Raw genomic sequence first — 22,113 nt, 5'->3', positions numbered from 1 at the left:
ACAGCTGATAAAAGCATCACAATAACCCACACCAATCCAGTCCATCATTAAACTTCTTCTGAAGTGAAGAATCCATCAGTACCATGTTTTTATCTTCTCTTAAAACTGTTGCTTCTGGCGAAATGACTCTTCTGTGCATAATATTGCTTAAGGTTTTCTCGGGTGAATCAGGAGAGATATATGCACAAGTTGCTATGTGAAAACAGTAATGAACACGTAGGTAGACTTTGATACGAGAAGACAACACAAGATGGACTTTTTCACTGGTTGAAGTAGGGACTTGTGTTTTAGCCAGAAGCAACGTTTTTTAGTTGAGAACTTTGTAATGGTGGAGTTGTTTCTTACAAAGACACAGCTTTTCACTTTACAAGATTTTTAATGATGGACTGGAGTGGTGTGGGTTATTGTGATGTTTCCATCATTCTGACGGCACCCATTCACTGCAGACGATCCACTGGTGACCAAGGGATATATGCTGCGTTTCTCCCAATCTGTTCTGATGAAGAAATCTTCTACTCATCAGATGGCCTGAAAATGAGTACTTTTCTTCAAATTGTCATGTTTGTATACTATTCCTTTAATAATCCGTCAAATCTTGTCGCTCAAAAGAAATGAATCTGCAGCAGATTTGTTCTGGTGGCAAAAATCCCTCACTTGCTTTGAAGGAGGAACACAGGCATAGAGATACTAAAATATCAGACATTTGTCAAGAATACTTTTATTGGACATGGCATAGCAGCTTGTTAAAACTCCCAGAACACACCACAGTAACAGCATAGCAGCACCTTGACATAACGAAAGACAGGTTTCCACTGACGAGCACCGCTTGCCTATTAGTAAGAAATCTAATCTTTAAAATTTTATTTTAAAGGAACATTTTTAGCATCTGGAGCCTTTTCTAATGAGTCAGCTTGCAGGGACTTAGAAAATGCTTGCCTTTTAAATCCCCCTTCACATTTAAAACATCAGCAGGGTGAAGAAGAACAGCAGCGGAGTAATTAAGATGTCCACAATGATAGATACGGCACGTATACCTGTAAGTCTTTCCTGGTATACGCAAGAGATTATCAGCATTGGCTAGTCATTAGAAATGCTGGACAATTAATGTAGTAACATTTAATTCTTTCATGTCACTTAAAATGACGGTCTAATAGCCTTCTTACCTAGGTCTGTCAGTATAAAAGCAATTAAACCTCATTTCCCCGTTGTTCTCCTCTCACACTCATTATGCTGTTGGACAGGAATGTGTCCAGTCTGTCCCCTCAAACCCGAGCTGAAAACAAGGGACACATGTTTGATTGGCATTGACTGCTCTGATTCACATCTGCAGTGCCACAGAGATGAGACAGCAGCTGTAAGGAGGGAACGTCTGCATTCGTTCACGTTCTCAAAAGAGAGCTTCAGAGTCACGGCGAAGACAGGAAATTGTGCGGTGGAGACCTTCTCAAACCGTTACTGAGCACGCAAGAGCTCGCAGGGACAAAACACGAGCTGGTGGTCGTGACATTTACGAAGCGAAAACAGCGCTCCGAGCCTTTTATTCCCAGAGAAAGGCATTTGGAGTGAGAGGAATGATTAATTCGGCTCACTGTCTCAGTAATAATTTCCCTCTCCAGGCAGGGAGCTGATTGTTTGGAGCTTGTTTTAGAGATGGCGATGGCATTTTTAACTGTTCTGTTTCTGTCTGCTGAAGAAGAAGCGCCCGACTAGAAATGCCACTTCCACCCACTGTTCCTGAAGCACTGACTCGAGAACAAAATACCAAAGTGTTTTTTAAACTGCAGGATGTTTTTCTGAACATTTTTTGCCTCATATAATAGTGTTGATACCTATTCTCTGCAAAAGCAAATTTACAGCTTTATTTTAAATGGTAATATTAAGTAAAAAAGCACTCTACATGTACCTGTTCCTCCTGCTATTTATGCACAGGCGCCAGATAAAGCGCAACTGAAGGGAGGACCAAGGTACTTTAATTAAATTAAGCCACGCCTCCAGAATACACCGCGCACAGCCAGAGCAGAGTCTAACGGGACTCAATGCAGCGCTGTCAGATTATGTGCTGAGAAAACATTACAGTACAAAGGGGGCATAATTCACATGCATATGTTGACAGGCAAATAGGACAGTCTGTCGTAGGGATATAATTGGACAAACGGTTTATGCTCCTATGTCTGCCACAGAGGATTTAAATACATTTAGACCACTTAACTTCATGGTTGCTGTCTGGATGTGAAGAGACTTTCAACCAGCATAACAAAACATGTTTTTGAACCAAATCGCCTACCCTGCATTTACTGATTAAAAGAATAAATTAGATGAAAACCGGTATTTAGAGTTAGAGAAGTGCATTTACCCTGGAATAATAATTCAGCGCATTGGATATCACGATAACAGCACAGTTTAAGGATGCTTTTCTGTGCAAATATATGTTTGGCATGCATGTTTTGCTAAAGCATCATCCGTGTTAAGTTGAAAACACATCTTGATGTGTTCTACTGAATCGACAACGTAAATTTAGTTGAAAACCATTCTGTCATCTAAGCCCAAAGCTTTCTCACTTTCTCATATTCTTATTTTTAAGCCATGCTCTTCTTGGAAGCTGAGAACATAATCAAATTAGGCCAAATATTTAATAAACCAGCATGTGAAAGGGGCAGAACATTAGTAGATATTTGTGAATGCACGGCGGTTCTACAAAAACCTGTGACGCTTTCTTAAGACTCAGATTCCATGTGGACCTGTTTCTTTTTTTTTTTTTTTTTTGGTCCCATTCATTGTAATTCATCGAGCTACATACTGAGGAGCTCTTAGGAAGATGTTTTTATGAAAAGGACTGACGTGCTCTCAGCAATGCTTATCCGAATACATGAAAGGAATAATAAGTGACTGAAAGAGACCGAGCTCTTGAAAAGTGATGAGGCCGGTCTGTTTATGCCACTGACTCATGGCTGCTTGAGAAAATAAAGCCCATCTCGCTGACTATGCACTCAGCTTTTCTAGGGTGTTGCTGCCACAAGATGGACTGTATTTATTTCCTCATTTAATGCCAGTTTATAACTATTGGTACATTTTTGATAATACAATTTTACTTAAAATTTAACTTAATACTACTGATATGTCTATATCATAAAATAATATACACATACACACACTAAATTAAATTAAAAATTAAAAATTGCAAAAAATTGATGTTTTTTTTGGGGGGGGGGGGGGGTTTGCTTTCATGCGTATCTCGTCAGTAAAGGCGCTCCTGTGATTAGTAGTATATCTCCAGCATGTGCATTCAGGTCAGGGTTGCCAGATTTTCACAACAAATCCTGCTCAGGTGCTTCTCCAAAACTAGCCTAATGGGGGTTCCAGGGGGTTCCCTAATAAGAATTGCATCCTGGGGGTAAAATACAGTTTTTTTTTTTTTTTTTGGCAGGGTTTCCTTGGTAAAATTCGCAGTTTAGGGCTAAATGTCATGCTTTTGGGATTGGGGTCCGCAGACTTGGCAACACTGGTTCAGGTGGAGCGGCTGTTACTACAGAGAGCCGTAGTTCACTGACAAGCTACACAAAATCGCTTTCGAAATCGTCATTGAATCGACTGCGATTTTTGAAACCGATTTTCTGTAGGTTGTCAGTGAACTACGGCTCTGTGTAGTAAAGTCCAATCAGTGTTGCCAAGTCTGCAGTTGTTTTTTCATCTCCTTGGGTTGAAGCGACCCCAATCCCAATAACGTTGATTAGGGTTATCAACAGTAAATTCCATCAGATGCGTGGTTTCACATAGAGCCGCTGTTATCTGAGAAGATGCGCAAAGAAACACTGAAAATGAAGTGGATTTGCGCATCTTCTCAGTTAACAACGGCTAGGTGTAGTAACAGCTGCTCTATGTTAAATCACGCACCTGATGGAATTAACCGCTGATTAGAGAACCGGCTTTACTGACGAGATGAGCATTAACGATCGGCCGATCGTGATCGGAGCACCCCTAACGTTGATATTTAGCCCCTAAAATGTGAATTTTGTCAAGGGAACCCCGCCAAAAAAATTTATTGTATTACCTGGAAGCAATTGCACATGTTTTGTTTTGAAAACCTGGCATCCTGATCTGAATGTACGTGCTGGAGATATACTACTAATCCCAGGAGTGCCTTTACTGATGAGATGTGAATTCGATTTTTTTACACAGCCCTAAAATAAAGCATATTCCCTCTACCAGCATTTGACCGATGTTCTGACATTCAATTGAAGATCTTCAGATGTCATACAGATCTGTCGTAAAAAGATTGGAAGCTCGTTTAAAGGCAAATGGTGGTCAAACGCCTTTATAGAGAAATATTGCCAGTGTTTCTCACGTCTTGGCATTATTTCATCCAACAGGCACCAAGCCAGTTTGTCCATATTGTCTTTTTTGGTAGTGTGCATTTGCCATAAACTCTAATGCCCATTCATTTTTTTTTTTTTTTCAAGTTTGGTTTTGACAAAATCTTGTAACGCTCCCAGCAGTGAATACATTTTCCTTGTGTTTACTGTGGGTTCATCATCTGTGTGCATCTAAGAGAATTCAGCACGTAAAAAAAAGGAACAAGCCTGTAGCACCACATACGGCCTCCGCTTTCCACCCACTAGGGTTCAGAGGCTGTTTGACTCATCTCCACAGCGCTCCATCTATCAGAGCTGCTCAGCCTGCACTAATGAGAGGACAGCGACGCTCAGGAAGCAGATGCATTCGCTTCAGATGTGTCCCGGAGAGTGGTCCAGAGTGTCTGAATGTCAAGCCGATGTTGAAATGGAGTCTCCCAAAGGTTACCAACGTTTACCGCTTTATCTCTCAGTATTGAGTATTTTTCAATTAAAGGTAGGGTTGACGATTTTGGAAAGGCAAGAATTAAATGCATAAGATTCCACCCTCCCTGCAGATCCCTCTCCAAATCCACGCCCCCTCCAGAACGTATGAATGCACACTGGCCGAGCAGAGGCTAACCAGCAACATAGGTGGAGGACTGAATGCAACGCTGTCACATTACCTCATGCCTCATTCACTGCTGAGAAAACATTACAGTACCAACCAAGCGCATAATATTACAATAATAATGCCTTTAATTCAGTCTGCTGTAGCCTAATGAACGTGTGTATTGTAAGGCTCATGCAATTGGCCCAATGGTGGTCTTTTCAGTGGGCAGTTATTTAATTTAAGTAAAAATCTGATCTGACTCCATTTTATGACCTCAATTTTAGGTTAAAATGCCAATTATGTATGACCATTCATAAGATAATTTATCTAAACATCCGATTATTCCATTCAACTCTTATTTTGTTGAACCTTATTCCTATAACACTCGTACCGGCTAGTATACGGATCTCATACTCACAAACTCAGTCAGTCTTGGTCATTAGACTTAGGCAACTGACTAATATTCTAGACACCTCGTGCCATCAATAGACTTGTTTCAATAGGTTTGTCTAATAAACTGCAAGACTTAATGCTGCCTTCAAGTGCATCTCGAACTTCCGAGTTGTCATGTGTTATGTAATGTAATGCATTGAACTTAAAAAGGACGTAGCCTATACAAAGTAAAAGGTTAAGACTGTAATACCTTTTGGGCTTCTGATTTGCCAACATGGCATGCCACCTGTTGGCTTGGCATGCTCTTGTCAGTGCATCATAGCATGCGTTTGCGTTTTCATGTGGAAATTCTTTTTTTTTTTTAAACGGAAGAAAGAAAAACTCTATAAAACTATAAAGATATCTGTGTTCGTGGGACATAAAGGACTTAGGATATGGCCTAAGACAAAAGCACGCATGCAAGATCTGAGCTGTAAGGAAATGAACGGATTTTCTGCTTCTGATATCGAAAGCAATGTATTGTATTTCAAACGTAACATTTACATGATTTCGACTAGTATCCCAGTGTCGACTTGCAGCTGCATTTCCATTTAGTTGACAAGTCTTGCGCATCACTAGTACCAACTAGCATTTTGAAAAGACAAATATTTCCACAAATTTGCAAGTTGGTGTCAGCAGCTTTATGAATTTACATGAAGCCCATTATGGTTATTCTAGATCAGTGTTTCATGGCCCTGTCACAACTCTGTAACTTGTGTATCTTATACTTGTGAATTATGTTTTTCCACTTGGAAGTACAACTTTGCTTGGTTATTCAAGAGCTCATAATTACCATTACCATTTACCCTTAAAAGACTCATAACACACATATTTTTAGCATAAAGTGCATTTGACCACCTGTGCAGTCGCCATAGAGTATCGAATCAAAGAGTGACTAGCTGCGAGCATAATGACAGCTTTGACATTTCTAATATCAAGCCACATGTGTTTCTGTTGTAAGATGTTTATTTGAAGGGAAAAGCTGAAAAAGAAACGGTGGTCACTGGCACAAGCTGAAAACTCCCTTTTACGTGCATCGCCTTAAAAATATTCCCGAACACATTTACTGAATTTGGTTTCAGGTAGGTTTGTTGAGGACGTATGTTCTTTGATAATCGCAAACAAATGTTGGAGTCAGTGACTGACATGTTCTGCTGAATTGTATTTCGAGTTTCCAGGGAAGGCTTCTTGGGAATTTGGCAGATCTCCAGCCTTCTGACTGGCTTCCCATTTATTTCTCCAGATGTGTTGTTCTAAATGATGCCGTTTTGCGAGTTTTGGGGAAAGGACTCTGCAAGTTTGTGCCCTTTGAATGCCTAAAGTGCAGTTGTCAGTGTTGTCTTTCTTGTTGGTGAAGCATAGCGTGCCAGCTGGTTGTAATGATGGAATTAGACGTTGAAGTTGTGAATCAGCAGGGGATTGGTGGGTGATGAGGGAAATGTTTACCGGATGCCTTTAAAGGCTTTCTTCCCACCAAGACAAAATGCCTCTTTTCCATCATCAAACTCTGGCTTCAACTCCAAGTTCTGTTTTACATTTGCAACCCTGCAATAGCTCGTGATGATAAAGCCGAGAATAAATCAACTTTCTTGGTTTATAAAACGAAAGTGAATAACATCTAGAGCTTGTAATGCAGATGAACTTGTTTTGCCTGAAGCAAAATGAATACATCTGTTTATTAAACTATTTGAATTCAATGTAAACCAAGTGGGTTTTCTCGACTGGGGAAAAAAAAGAAATGAGTAAAAGACCAAATTAGATTTGCTATAATTAGTCCATCTTCAGAAGAGAAAGATAATGAGAGAATATTTAATCAAATGTGAGAGATTTCTTCCCATCCATTTAAAGCTCTATCGACCCAAAACTCTTATTTCTACGTGTTTCATTGCTTAATTAGTTTATACTTTGGTGTCCGAGTTGGTATTGAGAATTGTGACATTGGCAACGGTGTCATTTCCTGAAATTTTGGCACGGTGTTCTTTTGTCAGTGTAGCTAAATCTGTCAAACTGGGAGTTATCTTTCTGACTGTATGTGGACCAAAGGACAGGATTTCCTTAGTTCTTCCATGTCCAGGATGTTTTCTTGCTGGATTCTCCACAATCTGCTGCCTGTTTTCCAGGGCGTTATGTGAATCCTTCCTCTAAGTGAACCCTGGTTCAGTGATTCATTTGAAGATCCCTTACAGCTTCTCTAGACCTGCTCTTGGCCTGCACAGTCGGAGTATAAATGCTAGTTCATCACTACAGAGGTCTGGATGTTGTTGTGTTTGACACATATCAAAATGATGCACATGTTGTATTTCACTCCAGAGGAGAGCTGAGCAGCATGGGACTACAACCAGATGTAAGCTCACACAGTGACGAGTCAGGTCTGATTAAGTGCTTCCCTTTATTTCTGCTTGATAATAAAATCCTACACGCTTCAGTATGGCCAAAATGCACGCCAACATGGCCATAAGAAAAACTCCCAGTCAGACTGAAATGCAGTGAGACCTGAAAATGAAAAAACGATTCCGTTAATGTGTTTATATTTGATGCCATGTTCTGTGTGTAGTGTGTACTCAGAAGGACATACAAGCACATCACATGTAATGGATCTTCAGAACACTTAGGCTAAAGTTAGACTTTCCCAGCCTCAAAAAAAAAAAAAAAATGCATTAATGCATTCATGCTGGAAAAAATAGAATTCAATTAATGTTATAAATGTGTATATTAGTAGGTTACATATTTGCGCAAAACTTCTGCAATATTTTTTAAATGTCGATTAAAAAAAAAAAGAAAAAAAAAAAGCCACTTCTTGGGCACTTTTGAAATGTGCCGCGGCGCGTTAACACAAGCATTGACTCGAGTGATGGCGATCAGTTCAGGTGGCCATGTTGGAAATCGTAACGCTACAGATGTGTGCAATGTAAATAATGGGTTATTCAAGCATTAATGGCAAAGAAAGCCCTTTATATTTGAAAGGACCATGTATGAGGTGTTTCTTGGAGGTTATAGTATAATAAAGAAAGATCATGTGACTTTTACATACACCAGGTGACCTGTAAATGTGGTAAAAATGTTTCCGGTGCAGTTTTGCAAAATATTATTTTTCGGATTGCCTGAAAAACCACCTCATGTGAGTGTAAAAAAGTTTTTTTGCGAAATGAGGCGTTCCCTTTGGGCATATATTCAATTTTCAATTTAAATGTGTGCAATTTGAAGTGTAATGGAAGCCCAGCGAGTGATTAGTGTTAATTCTTTAGTTTCAATCAAGCTACGCATTTAACAGTGAAGTCTTGTTGAAAATAATTACCGGCTTATCAGTATTCCCAATAAACGTTGTTTTTGTGTAATTAGATTTGTTTGTTTTTTGTATTGGGGGGATATGTTATCTGGTGGGAATAATTAAGTTTTGTGCTCTGTCCCTCGGCCGTCTTGGCTGCTGGTTAAGTTTATATGATGCATTTCTGATGGAGTGACTCAGTGATACAGACACTGTGAAGAAGAGTGCATATGTTAGCTGGTGTACAGCTCTCACACACTTCCAGGTGGTGCATAAGCTAACGCAATAGATATTATGTTACTTTATCATTACATCAAGCAATACAGTAATGCAAGCCTAAAACTCCCGTTCCATTAAAATCATGCTCGTCATTCACATTATTATTTTTTTCTTTACCTTTTTTTCGCCCAATGTCTGAGTTGTTGCAGCCCTGAACATAGACTGTGACTTAAATGATATAGGCCTGAACTGACACTGTTAAAGCATGAATAACATACCATGCGTGTTAAGACTGGCTCACACACTAATATATTGTGTCTTTACGTGTTGTTGATTGTGGATGGAGTAGTCCTGATTCTTGTGCTGACGAGATGCTTAATACAGTCCCTATACATCAATCTACACTCCATACACCATAGTGACGAATCAAAAACAGAACGGTCACCACTTTTTGTATATAAATGTGCAAAGATTTTAAAAACCTGTTTTAATAGCAATTTAACACAAGGCAGTATCATAACAATGAAACGTGAAAAACATGAAAAAATGGAGTATGCAGACGTTCGCAAGGCACTGTATATGCTATTAATTGTTTTAACACTTAATATTGTACATGCATTATTATTATTAGCAGTGCCAAATACATCACACACACACACATTCAAGATTTTAAAAGGCTTGGGAAAGAGAAAAATGTTCTGTTGTATTCCATCTTTGAAATATAAAAAGTCTGCCTGTGTTGTGTAAAAAGCTAGGTCCTTACTACCAGGGTTGGGAATCACAATTCACAGCCCTGTTATTTCTGCTCCACCAATGCAGTAGCACACATTTGTTTCTATGGAGCTGACAGTAAAGCTCACCTCATCACCACACTTCAAATGCCAATGGAAGCTTGTCTTCTTACTCTGTGATTAGTCCTTCTGTAGTTTCTCTTTTTCTTCTTCATCTTCATCTTTTACAAAGTCATTTGATTTTAGAGCAAATAGGAATGCAAAATCATATTTGTGTTGACTCGCATTCAGCAAGTTTAACCCATCGATGACACCTACTTCTGAGAACACCAGAAATGTAAAGAGTGTCACTTTAAATTTCAGCCTATGCCAACAGGGATAACCTACTGATCCATAAAGCCCAGCCACTGTTGTTTTTGGGACTTCTCCCTGGTAGAACAAGCATTGGCAGTGAATTGTCACTTCTAATTATTGAGAATATTAATATTTGCTATATCTAGATACACAAATTGAATTACATGCACAAATATTGAATGACGTATAAATACAGGTAGGAATGGACACACATAAGAACCATGGCAAATAAAAACATGTTATTTGAGTCATTATTTTTAGTGCAACTTCTAATCCTAGCACTTTAAACCTTGTGTATGGTCTTAACTGGATTGTGTGACTGAGCCCCACAGGTCAACGTTCAGTCTCTTTCGGGTTAATATCTAGTTAATCAGTTTGGATGCTCGTGTGTGTGATCTGACAGTAAAGCTGCTATAAGGCTTTAGCTGGCTGTGATGATGACTGAACCCGAGTAAGGCACTGTAGTTAACCAGCACTGAAACTACTGTTGTACCAAAATCCTAATGGTGCGCTGGTATGATACTGTTTTATTCATATCAGTACCTGGCCCAGACAACAATGTGCATTCAGCATTGTAAAAGTCATTTTTGAAAATGCTTTTCACGTATCTGATCGTACAGCGGCGCATACACCGCCTCAGGGACTCCGCGTCTGACAGCTGCAGTGTGTTTTCCTGCAGGAAACTAGCTCTGAACTTTATACTCCACGGCTGTGTTGTTTTTGTTTGTCTCTGGTGTGCCGTGTTATATAGTTTAGTCCATAACTAAAGACCCAGGACTTCATTCCCGATAAAGAGCAGATCCTGCAAAACACCCTTCAGGTTTTGTGTGTTGAATGTGACTCACACGTCATTGATGTTTTTGTTGTATTTGATTCCAGGAGCTCTTACTGTGGGGCTGGTGCGTCAATGTCAGACCATTCATGGACGAGATCGAACCTGCATCCCCCCGCGACTCCCTCCAGAATGGGTCACCACACTCTTCTTTATCATCATGGGCATCATCTCCCTCACGGTCACCTGCGGCCTGCTGGTAGCCTCGCACTGGCGTCGAGAAGCCACAAAGTACGCAAGATGGATCGCCTTCACAGGAAGTGAGTGACGCATCTCGTGTTTGAATCACCCCTGCTGTTTTCCCTCTTGCCGTTTTTGACCCGCCCACCAGAGATGTAATGTGTGAAGTTTCAGCACACCAGTGATGTCCCTTAGAACGGCTAGAACTTAACTAACACTTCCCCTTGCTACATATAGGGATGCAGAAACTACACACTTCACCTTTAAGGCTTATACATAGAGCATAAAGAACTAATTCTGTGCACATCACATAGTCAGGGTTGGGTAACTTTTTTTAGTTTTTACGATTGACGTGCCAAATCTATCTTTTAAAACTGTACCAGTGAAAGTTCTTATTGGTGCAGAAGCAGAAATCTGTAATGACAATGGGGGACGAAATCATTGTCCCTGAATGTGGATACCCGGAGCTGTACAATACATCTTTATACTTTTATAGAAACAGTGGCTCCATTTATCATTTGAAAACCATAATCTAAACTTGAACAAAAAACACCACTGCCTCCTTTAGTTTTCATTTAAACATTAAATAGTCAAAGAAATACAGTTCAGGTAAATGTGTAGGGCTATACAGCCTGCATTACAATGAAACCCAATATTAAATCGAACAGTATTGCCCCTTTATTTATTTTTATATTCATTTTAACATATTAATAGATTCGTTTAATAAAGTCCAAATATTACCTGATAGATTTCCCCAAAACGAATGATATTTTGAGACATCAGTGGCGAGTTAAGAGTGCTATCGTCGGTAACATGATCACTGAGCTCCCTCTGATCACGTGAAGCTGATCGTCTTCGAAATCGGTGAAACACATTTTTAAATAGGCTCTTTATAAATAAACCGAATATTTGAGTTTAAAACAACTACATTTTAGCCTGAGATACTTTTAAAACTACATTTCATGACACGATAACAGTAATATTTTTTTTAATTTTTCGAATAAATGGTGGTTGAAACAACAATACTACGTGAACCCAACTGGCAAAAGCTCCTCCCATGACGCAAATTCGCATCTGTTGTCAAGTGAATTTCTCGCGCGAATGAAGTGAATAAACTCAATGTTCAAGTGTCCAACTACATGCGAATAGTGCGATTTATTTCACACAAGTTGCGTCTGATGTGAATGCACAGTTAGGCTACATTTTGAAGTACAGTTTACACAACGGTGCGGTGACGACGGTGGCAGCCCACACACACTCCTCAAAACATTAGATTCATCCGCTGCCAGAAAATAATTCCACAAATAACTGTAATTGGAGGTTTCAAACAGATGGCGACAAAGAGGCAAAACTTACAGACTGCAGCTTTAATGTCGGTTTCATTCATACCGGAAGCCTGAGGGCGCTCTCGTGCACGAACATATGCATCTGAGAGGTAACAGAACTCATGATGCTCCAGGAAAACTCCTAATATGGACAAAGGCATGTCTATCGCTGTAACTCAATAAACAGATGATTTAAACATTTTGAATGATAAAACAAAGACAAAAAACACTCTACTTCGACAATGTGTAGTTGTGCTATTGTGCTAATTAAGTGTATTTATAATTATTGATAATCAACATTACAGTTTCGAACATATTTTCTGCCTCATTCTGTGATATGAAGCCTCATCAGATATCAGAACTTATTTGACTCATGTTTTGGAGTAAAAAAAAATTGCTGGACAACTGCTTGTTCTTTAAGACTGGTAACATGAAGATGTAGATTCGTGCAGAACTTGAATCCTGAAAGTAAGACTGATTAGCCCATGGCAAACTGCTAGTTGTTTAGCTCAGAAATAGACTTAATGTAGAGGTTAAGTTTATATAACTGGTCTGTGAGCAGATTTTTCTGAAAAGGTCAACACCACAATAGTAGACCAACATGAAATGAAATGATTTCAAACAATGGCACAGGCGAGTCTACAAATAACTCTACAGGAAACAGTGAAACAACAGCTAAAAATGTGCTTGGACAGATTATTTCACAGACATAACTTTCTCAGCTGGAACTGCACATGCGCTTGGCAAAACATTGGTTTTATCCTATCAAATGCGGTGTGGGTTCCCAGCTGTGGGGAATATGAAACACCGCCCAATGTAAAGTCCTGCGCACAAGCAGTCGGTGAAGATGGATGATCTGTGTGCTTTGGGATTGAATGAGCGCTGCTGAGGTGTTGTGTCTGACCAGCATGTGTGTTAGCATCTGCTGTGTTCGCTCACTGGAGACGCTTTTAACTATCTTTTCTATTCCACGAGCAAGTTTACACATCCTGTGTGTATTCTATAAAGAAACATGTACGTTTTAACAACTTCTCAGGATACAAGCCTTTTTGGGGAAAACAAGATGGTAGTAATAGGTAACTGTGCTGCAGATTCATCACCGTAATGAAATGTCAATGCCATATATCACTATAAACAGAAGAACTTGAAGTTTCAGTCTAGCTAATGTAAAGTCCTTATATTCCTTTTGTTTTCTCTAAGAATTATTGAATTCGCCAGAATGCTAAGAATAATGCAAGCAAGGATTGTCTTTTTTTTTACTGTGTTCTCAAAACTATTTATTTTGGGAATTGTAAAACACCCAAAATAAAATTGTCTTCATATAACATTCCCCAAGCAAGTTATAGCCATTTATTACAAAATTATTATAGGCGCTATTCATTGAAAAACAGGTCTGTTTCATTTACTGACAATATAGATGTGTCCAAAAACGTTTAGGGAGTAAAATAAATGGAAACCGTTTTATATGATGATAAAACACGGAAGTAAAAGTAAGAAGTACATTTTAAATCGCAGTATGAACAACAAAGTAGCTCTATTGAAAACATTTGCGCATATTGTCTTGTGGAACAAAAATACAAACAGTGCTAATGATTCAAAGACAACAAACAAAAACGAGAGAGAAAGCAACAGATCAAATAGTGCAAATAATCTTTTACAAAACTATATAAGAATTATTTACGTAATATAACCACCAAATTAACTGATCTGCTGGCTGTACTCTGCATCGTAATCGATTCTACCGGGACATCGCCCAACAGCACAAAAACATAAAATTCTATCCTTGTTTTTTGGTTAATTTTATGTCAAAGTGCTCCGTCGTGTGTTTTTCTATGCTTTGTCAAAGAGTGCTCTCATGCGAATTGTTATTTTGTTTTGTTTCCATGCTCGCACGATGCACTTTGCGTTCACTTTGTGCTTGGTCAAATTTCCAAAGAAACATGCTGATAGGTGGTTCAAAAGAACAAATCCTATTGGCTTAATAGGTGAGAGTTTAAACCAATCTGGGCACGGGGGTGGGACTAAGCACCAACAATTGTTCCTGTTTGGCTCAGAGCAATGAAATGTGTAGATTTCTATTTACAAGTCAATAGTGACCAAGATGTGATGACGTCATCCCGTTCACTACTGAACCTTTGAATGTTCAAGTTACCAATGTGTTCCTTCTTAAAACCATTCAGATTGGATTAGTGTTTAAAAAGTTATAATCGTTCAAGAACAACGTTATTGTCCTTTGAGGGTCAAAAAATTAAAAATCAGAAAGCACGCACAAAGTTAGAAAAGTAACTGCATACCTCTCCTAAACAAGCTGCAGGATTGCGCTATTGCTTCTAAAGAGTAAGTTGAAATCTAGACCCAAAAGTGTCTCAAATGAAAGCTATTTTTAATAAATAGCTCCTGATTATGTCTGTCATCTCGTTTTGTAATCATAAGCCCAAAATGTATAACCGGCACAGTAGTGTGTCACAATAGCCAAGTACAGTGTGATTATGAAAGCCTTTCTCTGTCGTCTGAAGAGTGGCATTGGCAGCACACACAGAGGGACGCTGCTGAATGGAGAAGTCACTTCATCAAGCATCGCATACGTAGTGCCATGGGTGCCATGGTAACAGGAGAGAAATGGTCCCAATTGTCCAGGTTCCTCTCACCGTCTCTGAACCTCGGTGACTCACTTGTCTTTTTTTATCGCCGTGTGTGGGCGGTAGTTACACCGTTTAAAAGAGCAACAGCTCCTTATCTAAAAACCTCCGCAGGCCGGGATCACAACCTCTACCATCAGGGTCACTGCGACGCCAAAAAACAAAAAGTGTTACACTGGTTGAAAACTTTGTTTAAAATATTTGATTAAAATATCAACATTTTAAACTGACACAAAACAACTAATACCACAGATCTTCAGTTCACCCAAAAAAAGTCACTTTATTAATTTTGATTAACTAATTGATGGCAATTTAAATAAGAATTTAGGGCATAGAAAATAAGATATTCACTTTTTGTGAACATTGGAGAAATAAAAAAAAACGAAGAAAAAAACAAGTATTTATTATATAACTGTAGCTATAATATAACTCAAACTCAAAATATTTCTTAATTGGCAGCTTTTCTTAGCAGTTCCCATGGACATGGTCGAATATTCTGTTAAACATAGTTAACTTTAAAGTTAACTGTTCATGGTGTGAAAAGAACTTATAGTAGCTGATTTGATTTTGTTATTTAAAGTCAATTATTATTAATCATAGCAGTAGTATACAGCGTAGCAATATGTATTGGGTGGTCCAAATTTGTATTACAAAAATAACCTGCAAATTTGTTTGAAGACCTTTATTTCTAGCATACATTTACGTTGATTTCTGTTCCACAAGTGTTTCCTGAAGCAGTGTTGTAAGTTCTGCTTCGAATCCATTTAAAGCCCATTGCATGAGCGTTTGGGCACCACGCGGGGTTAACACAGGTGTCTGGGCTAAAGCCGCCACTGGCCTCGAGCCACCCCGAACCTGAAAGAGCAGCTTTGTGTGAGTAACACAAGCCCCCTGTGTCCCCTCGCACCCTGCCCAGCTTGACCAGGTTAGGCTCACAGCTCCACGTCTGCTGTCATGTCCGCAGCTGTGGCTCTGGCTCGCGTCGGCTTCAGCATATGGTGCGTCAGCGGGGACAGACGTAAATATTAGCTGCTGTCTGCTCAGACTGCTGGACAACACTGACATTAAATGAAAAGAGAGAAAAACAGAGGCGGCCTTCACGACTCGGAAAATATAGCATGCTCTGAGGTTATTGATGTAGCATCGGTTCATTTGGAGTTTCTTGGCTGGCATGTAGTAATGTTAGAATAAGTTTTTAGTAGTTATATAATGAAAGAAAGAGAATTATTAATGTTGTGTAATCATATATATATATATATATATATATATATATATATATATATATATATATATATATATATATATATATATATATATATATATATATATATATATATATATATATACACACACACACACACACACACAATACATTGACGATGCACTTCTATATCCTCAATTTTAATCTGCATTTATAAAATTTTGTCCATAAATACAGGTGGCGAGATACATGAAGAATACAAATTATTTCAAGAAAATTTTTAAATTTGTCTGTGTATGTGTACATCACTTTTGTATAACATCATATTGATATTCGTACTGGTTTTAAATTGCACAGTTTAATGGGTAGAGGTATTAAAATTCAGAAATGCACAAATTGTTAGGCTTTTATTTGTGCATATATCTTGAATCGATCTGTGGAGTATGTGGAAGATGCCTTGTTCTTTGCCGCTGTTTTCGAGACACTCGATGCTTTTTAATGTTTTCTCGAAACAGTCAGAGGAAAGCCTCAGTGCTTCACGAGGCTTCATTGTGCGTGACGTGATTTACATGTGTTTCTCCTCCAGGTTGTGCACGGGTTGTTTATAAGATGTCGGCTTTTAAAGTAATTGGAGCATTTTTAATTACTCGCGCTCACATCTCACCTCCCTCTGCATTTAGGCGCATTCGCAATGAAACTCATTCATTTCAATTGTGTTGCGCGAGTGCACTGACGCACGCAGGAACTGTCTGCTCTCTTGCTGTACTTAATGTCATACACTTATGATTCTGCGGAGCGGCGCTTCAAAGCACGTATGCGACAAGTGACGGCAGAAAAGCATCAGAACGTTATAATGGGTTACGACCTAATACTGAAAAGATACCTACTCATCTGCATCACGAATCATTGAAGAAACGATTAATTGTGACACCCCTAAATATTATAAATGCTAAATTATAAATTTAACGTGTATTATCAAAATAAATTGTCGGTGGATAAAATTTGTGCCCATACTTTCCAAAAATCATTGGTGATCATTGGACTATATATACATTATAGCTATGATGAATCATAAAGCAAAGAGCCGAACTGAAGGTGTCCAGATGCATTTATGTACCCTTCAATCCAGAAATAGACTCTCAGACAGGTCTGCTAGCAGCTTAATTGGTTCTGGTGTCAGGGCCGAAGCCTGTTTCTATTTCCGCTCTATCCATTCAATTATATTTTTTGTTGTTGTGCTCAAAAAAGCACCCCCTTTTTTTCACGGAACATATTCTTCTTTTTTTAACAGCATGACCAGAGTGGCATACTGGCCTTTACCACAGCAGGAAGTGCCTTCTTTATTCTGCGCCGAGGGCATGACCTTTCGTCCAGCAGCTTGGGCGCCATTCATCTCCTTAACCCTCTCCTTTGTGTGCATCTAAGAGCCAAGGAAATGGTTTTGCAATAAATGGTTTGTGGAAAGGCAGAAGCTTAATGCTGACACGCAGGGCCTCAGTCAGATCAGTGCACTTCTCTCAAGGCCGGCGTGTTTAATTGCAGCGCTGCATTATGCTGAAAGATACTATTATCTTGCTAATGGCCGGCAAGATTGAGCCGAGACTGCACTTAGGCATTTATTAGCAATGTCTGTTTTTATCTCACTAAAAGCCTTTCTGCCAGGCTGACATGAACCCGTGCTGAGTGTTATCACTCAGGTCGGGTGGAGGGCTGTTTTAAGCTAATCGGGCCAGAGGTGTGAAGGTTTAATGATTCAGAATAGACGTTCCAGGGGTTTGCTGTTGTCAACATGCTCCCTTGGTCTGCAATTATATGAAGAGTTTGAGGAACCAAGGGAAAGAGTTGGCTGCAGTATATCATTGATGGTGACACTTTTGGTGGGGGTTCAGTCTCATTCTCTAGCACCACCAGAAGTACAAACACTTTCACATTTAGTGTGGAGGTAGTAACCACTTCCTGCTGGAGGCTTGCAGCATCACACCTAATAAGTACATTGGGTTTCACCTCTCTAGATGTTTTGTCTCCGAGGATTTTGTTGAAAATTTAACTTGTCCTCCTGCATATATATAAATATAAATTGGGTTTGACAATCTTCAGATCGAGCTGAACATATATCAAAGTAGCTGTGTATTTTATTCTTAGTTTTTTTAAAAGCATAAAACTACCACATGTTTGCAGATATATAAAAAAAAAAGCAAGTTCTGTTATTCAACCTTGAAATGTAAGTTCTGTATTTACCCAGTAGTATTTTGAGACCCCGGGTTGATAGTTAGCAGAAAACACACCGGAAGCTAGCAAACAAACTGAGTTAATGATTGCAGATTCTACACAACCCAAAAAGCCTTGGTATCCATAAACAGCGCGATGACCAGATGCATAATAAAACATGGATGAGCAAGCTCATCAAGGCTTGACAGCTTCCAAATTAATTTGCATCATTGTTGCATGTCCTCAATCTGGAAACCCCCCTGAACATCAAGTCTGGAGGAAGGGGCAAAAGAAACACCTCTTGATTCAGACTGCATTACCTATTTCATTCACGAGCTGTCAAAACTACATGCTACACTTTTAAACTGACTTCTGTTAATTTACTATTAAAGTAATTAGCCCTCTTCCAGAAAGGAAGTTATTCTATCAGAGTCGGGAACAGGTTATCCTATTTAAAAAGTAAAAAGCATGTAGTTATTTCATTTTATTAATGTAACCGATTACATGTAATTACTTTTTTGATTACTTTTCTAAATAAAAAAATATATAATAATAATAATTTAAACCTAGCATAAATAACCTTACAGCTGGACTCAACACTGATTGCTCTCAAGACTTTCAAAATCCTTAGCACTTAAGATCGTTAATATTTTAACAATTTACTTTTGAAGCACTGGAATGCAGTTTTACCACTCAACATGGTGACTACTTGGACAGGTTAATTCCTAAAGCTTTCAGTGACATTGTAGATTGATGTTATTGGCAGACGTGGTGGACTGCAAATTCAAACGAGAGCCAATCAAAAGCATCAGAATAGCATCGCTTCACTAAAAGCTTATTCAGATTTTAACCCCCTTTGTAATCATTAAAATGTTTTGTACTGTGTTTTTCGGACTATAAGTCGCACTGGACTATAAATCGCATTTATTTAGAACCAAGAGAAAACATTACCGTCTCCAGCCGCGAGGGGCGCTCTATGTCTTCAGTGTAGACTACAGGAGCACTGAGCAGCAGAGCGCCCTCTGACGGCTGGAGACGGTAATGTTTTCCCTTAGTTCATGTCTCTCAGTTCATGTCATTAATTTTGATAAAAAATTTAATTAATGTAATTAAATGTAATTTATTTTCTTTTTCTCAGATTAGTTACATTTATTCTTTAATTAAATCATGTGACTCCGTTACATGTAACAGATTGTCTTGATAATGTTTACAAATGCTGTAATTACATAATAAATGAATTCATTGAAGTTGTCAGTTTGAATTGAGTCATGGTAATTAAGAAATATTCCAAACATACCAAATAATTAACATACCAAAAAACTCTTAACATCATTCATAATGCCTTATACAAGGACTAAAATCATGGTGAAACATGGTGAGTAATCAATATGGTGGCCAAATGTAACTGTATCTGGAAACTGCTTTTGAGCATCAAAATCACAATAAGCCTGTGAACACGCCCTAAGGATTTCGGAGTCCCCTGTTGGCCAAAAAATATTTTATATTGGTAGAATATTTTCTTATTCTATGGTTTTATTCCGTATACTGTGTTTAAATGAATGTTTCTGCCATTATTGGCTTAACCCTGTAATTGTTGTTTGTGTTATGCTGTTGATTATACAACTTTTTTCCATCATCTTATATGTGTAAATTCCTGTTATCACCTATATAATGAGACTTTCTTTCTGGCTCTTTTACAGTGATCTTGTTTTGCATGGCCGCCCTCATATTCCCAATAGGATTCTACATCAATGAAGTAGGGGGACAACCCTACAAATTACCCAACAACACAGTGGTGGGCTCCTCTTATGTACTGTTCGTGCTCTCCATCTTCTTCACAATAGTGGGGCTCCTGTTTGCGGGAAAAGTCTGCCTTCCTGGCTGAGGGGATGTTCCCAGCGGGGACAGCTGGGGTGTTCAAAGTGAACCGGAAAGAAGTGGCACTCATCGAGAAGGGCCCACGACAGGGGTGTTGATATATGCTAATAACTCATTAAACTGCGAAACTAAACAGACCATTACTGCACACACTACATACGAGTGCTCCCCTCTGCCCAACTTCTGCTCTGTTAAACCCGTGCTATCTTTAAGTTGCACCTTTGAGTTTCAACCAAAAGGATCCAGGGGGCGTTGAAGTACACGCAGGCCCATCCGGAAAGGACCGAGCGCATCCACAGCGGCTGCTTCCAGGACCACCCTACTTTGGAATATAGTTCCGTTATCTTCTGTTCAGTTACAGTTTGCAGCGTTTCACACAAGTGCGCCCCCTACCTTCATGGAGAGGAATGACAAGTAACTGGTGGAGAATGCGAGCACTGATATAATGGACAAGTCACTCGGTCCAACAGATGTTCTCTCTAGCGGCCAAGCAACTGTCCGGGACACTTCAGTGTTACAAAAGATTGAAAAGGCAAAAGGGAACAGTATTAAGACCATTTTCGTTCTCTCGCACTACATGAGGCGAATGCTCCGGGACTGCCGGTCAGGACCCTGCAGGGCTGTGCCTCGCTGTTACACGCTCAAATATTAACAGATGCGTCTCTGAATCATACACCATACCAAAATAAACTCCCGCATGAGCTCGAGTTGAGTTGAGTTCGGTTCAGTCACAGGCGGATGTGTTTGTGCTTTTGACTTTACACCTGCTCATCACTTCTTGTTTTGATCTCCGGGTTCGCAGAGCCCTTTACTTGTTTGGTCTGATTTGCTAATGTGCCATAAACCTGTTTAGTTGTATGAATGCGACGGACATGAGTTGGGTTTTAGGGAGCACTGTGCAGTATATAGCCATTTCAGTAGGCGAAGCACTACAGATGTACAAAAATGAACTCCTTACCTCAGTATTTTGTGATTCTGAATGATTTTCCCCTCACCATACCAATATATGTGCCCTGTAACTTATGTTTTTGCCTTTATCACAGACCTTTAATTCCAGTTGTGCGATCGTTGCAGATTATTTATCAGACACTGAATAAAAGGAGCTCGAGAATGCGTGTTACATCAGCTCTGTTTTTAAAGGGTTCCTTGTTTTTTTGGAAAGCGAATCTACTTTGTGAGAGTGGAACAAAAGCAGTAGTGTTTGTTTATGATGGATGTGTGTGATGATGTGAAGGTTACATTTCGTTGTTTTATTGTATTTTTCATGACTGTTCTCCAAGTTTTATTTGAATATGCTTTTTTTGTTCACTCCGTTTAAGAAAGGTCAAGCTCACAGTCGCCTTTACGTTGTTTACTTACTTAATTTGATTAATGCTTTGAAAGCCTGCACTTTTCCTTCGAAGCATCCTTGTTCATTATAGAGACGACGAACGGATAAAATGTGTTTATTCAAATTTTAGATGATCCTCGTAAATATGTGGCCTAAGAACATAGACTCTCAGATTGAAGAATTGATCAAAATGTGTTTACGAAATTCCCTCCACCAAGATGTGTACGACCGCTTTCGGCAAAAGATGTCTCTTCGCATCGCACTGGGACCTAAATTAATGTGAACCGTGAGGACGACGGCAGCCCGCGGTGGACGACTTCTGTGCTGAAGACTGCTTCTGCTTTGGATGTTTTTGGAAACCCATCATAAAATGGAAAAAAAAAGTGCATAGGGTAATGAAAAGCTTTTATTTATGATTTCAAAAAGGGAAGGAAACAAATGTATGAGGAGCAGTATTATCAAAGTATGTTAGCAGTTACTGCTAACAGATCTGTATTACTGGCGAGACAACCGTTTTCTCTGCTACTCTTTGTTTCAGTATCTCTCTGTATCCAATAAAAGGCATTAAAGAAGGCGAA

The 22,113-nt window shown here is 39.1% G+C and overlaps 1 protein-coding gene across 1 annotated transcript in view; it reads left to right on the top strand.

Annotated features, from left to right (window-relative positions):
- The window catches only part of LOC113047579 (uncharacterized protein C16orf52 homolog B), a 25,088-nt gene extending 2,975 nt beyond the window's left edge, over window positions 1–22,113 (top strand). Inside the window, exons 2-3 of the mRNA XM_026208958.1 lie at window positions 10,822–11,034; window positions 20,028–22,113. Coding sequence (XP_026064743.1) covers window positions 10,822–11,034; window positions 20,028–20,212 — 398 coding nt within the window. The 3' untranslated portion in view covers window positions 20,213–22,113. The remainder of the gene's footprint in view (window positions 1–10,821; window positions 11,035–20,027) is intronic.

This window comes from Carassius auratus, chromosome 28 (assembly GCF_003368295.1).
Source record: "Carassius auratus strain Wakin chromosome 28, ASM336829v1, whole genome shotgun sequence".
Taxonomy (NCBI): Eukaryota; Metazoa; Chordata; class Actinopteri; order Cypriniformes; family Cyprinidae; genus Carassius; species Carassius auratus.
This window is presented reverse-complemented; position numbering and strand designations above follow the sequence as displayed.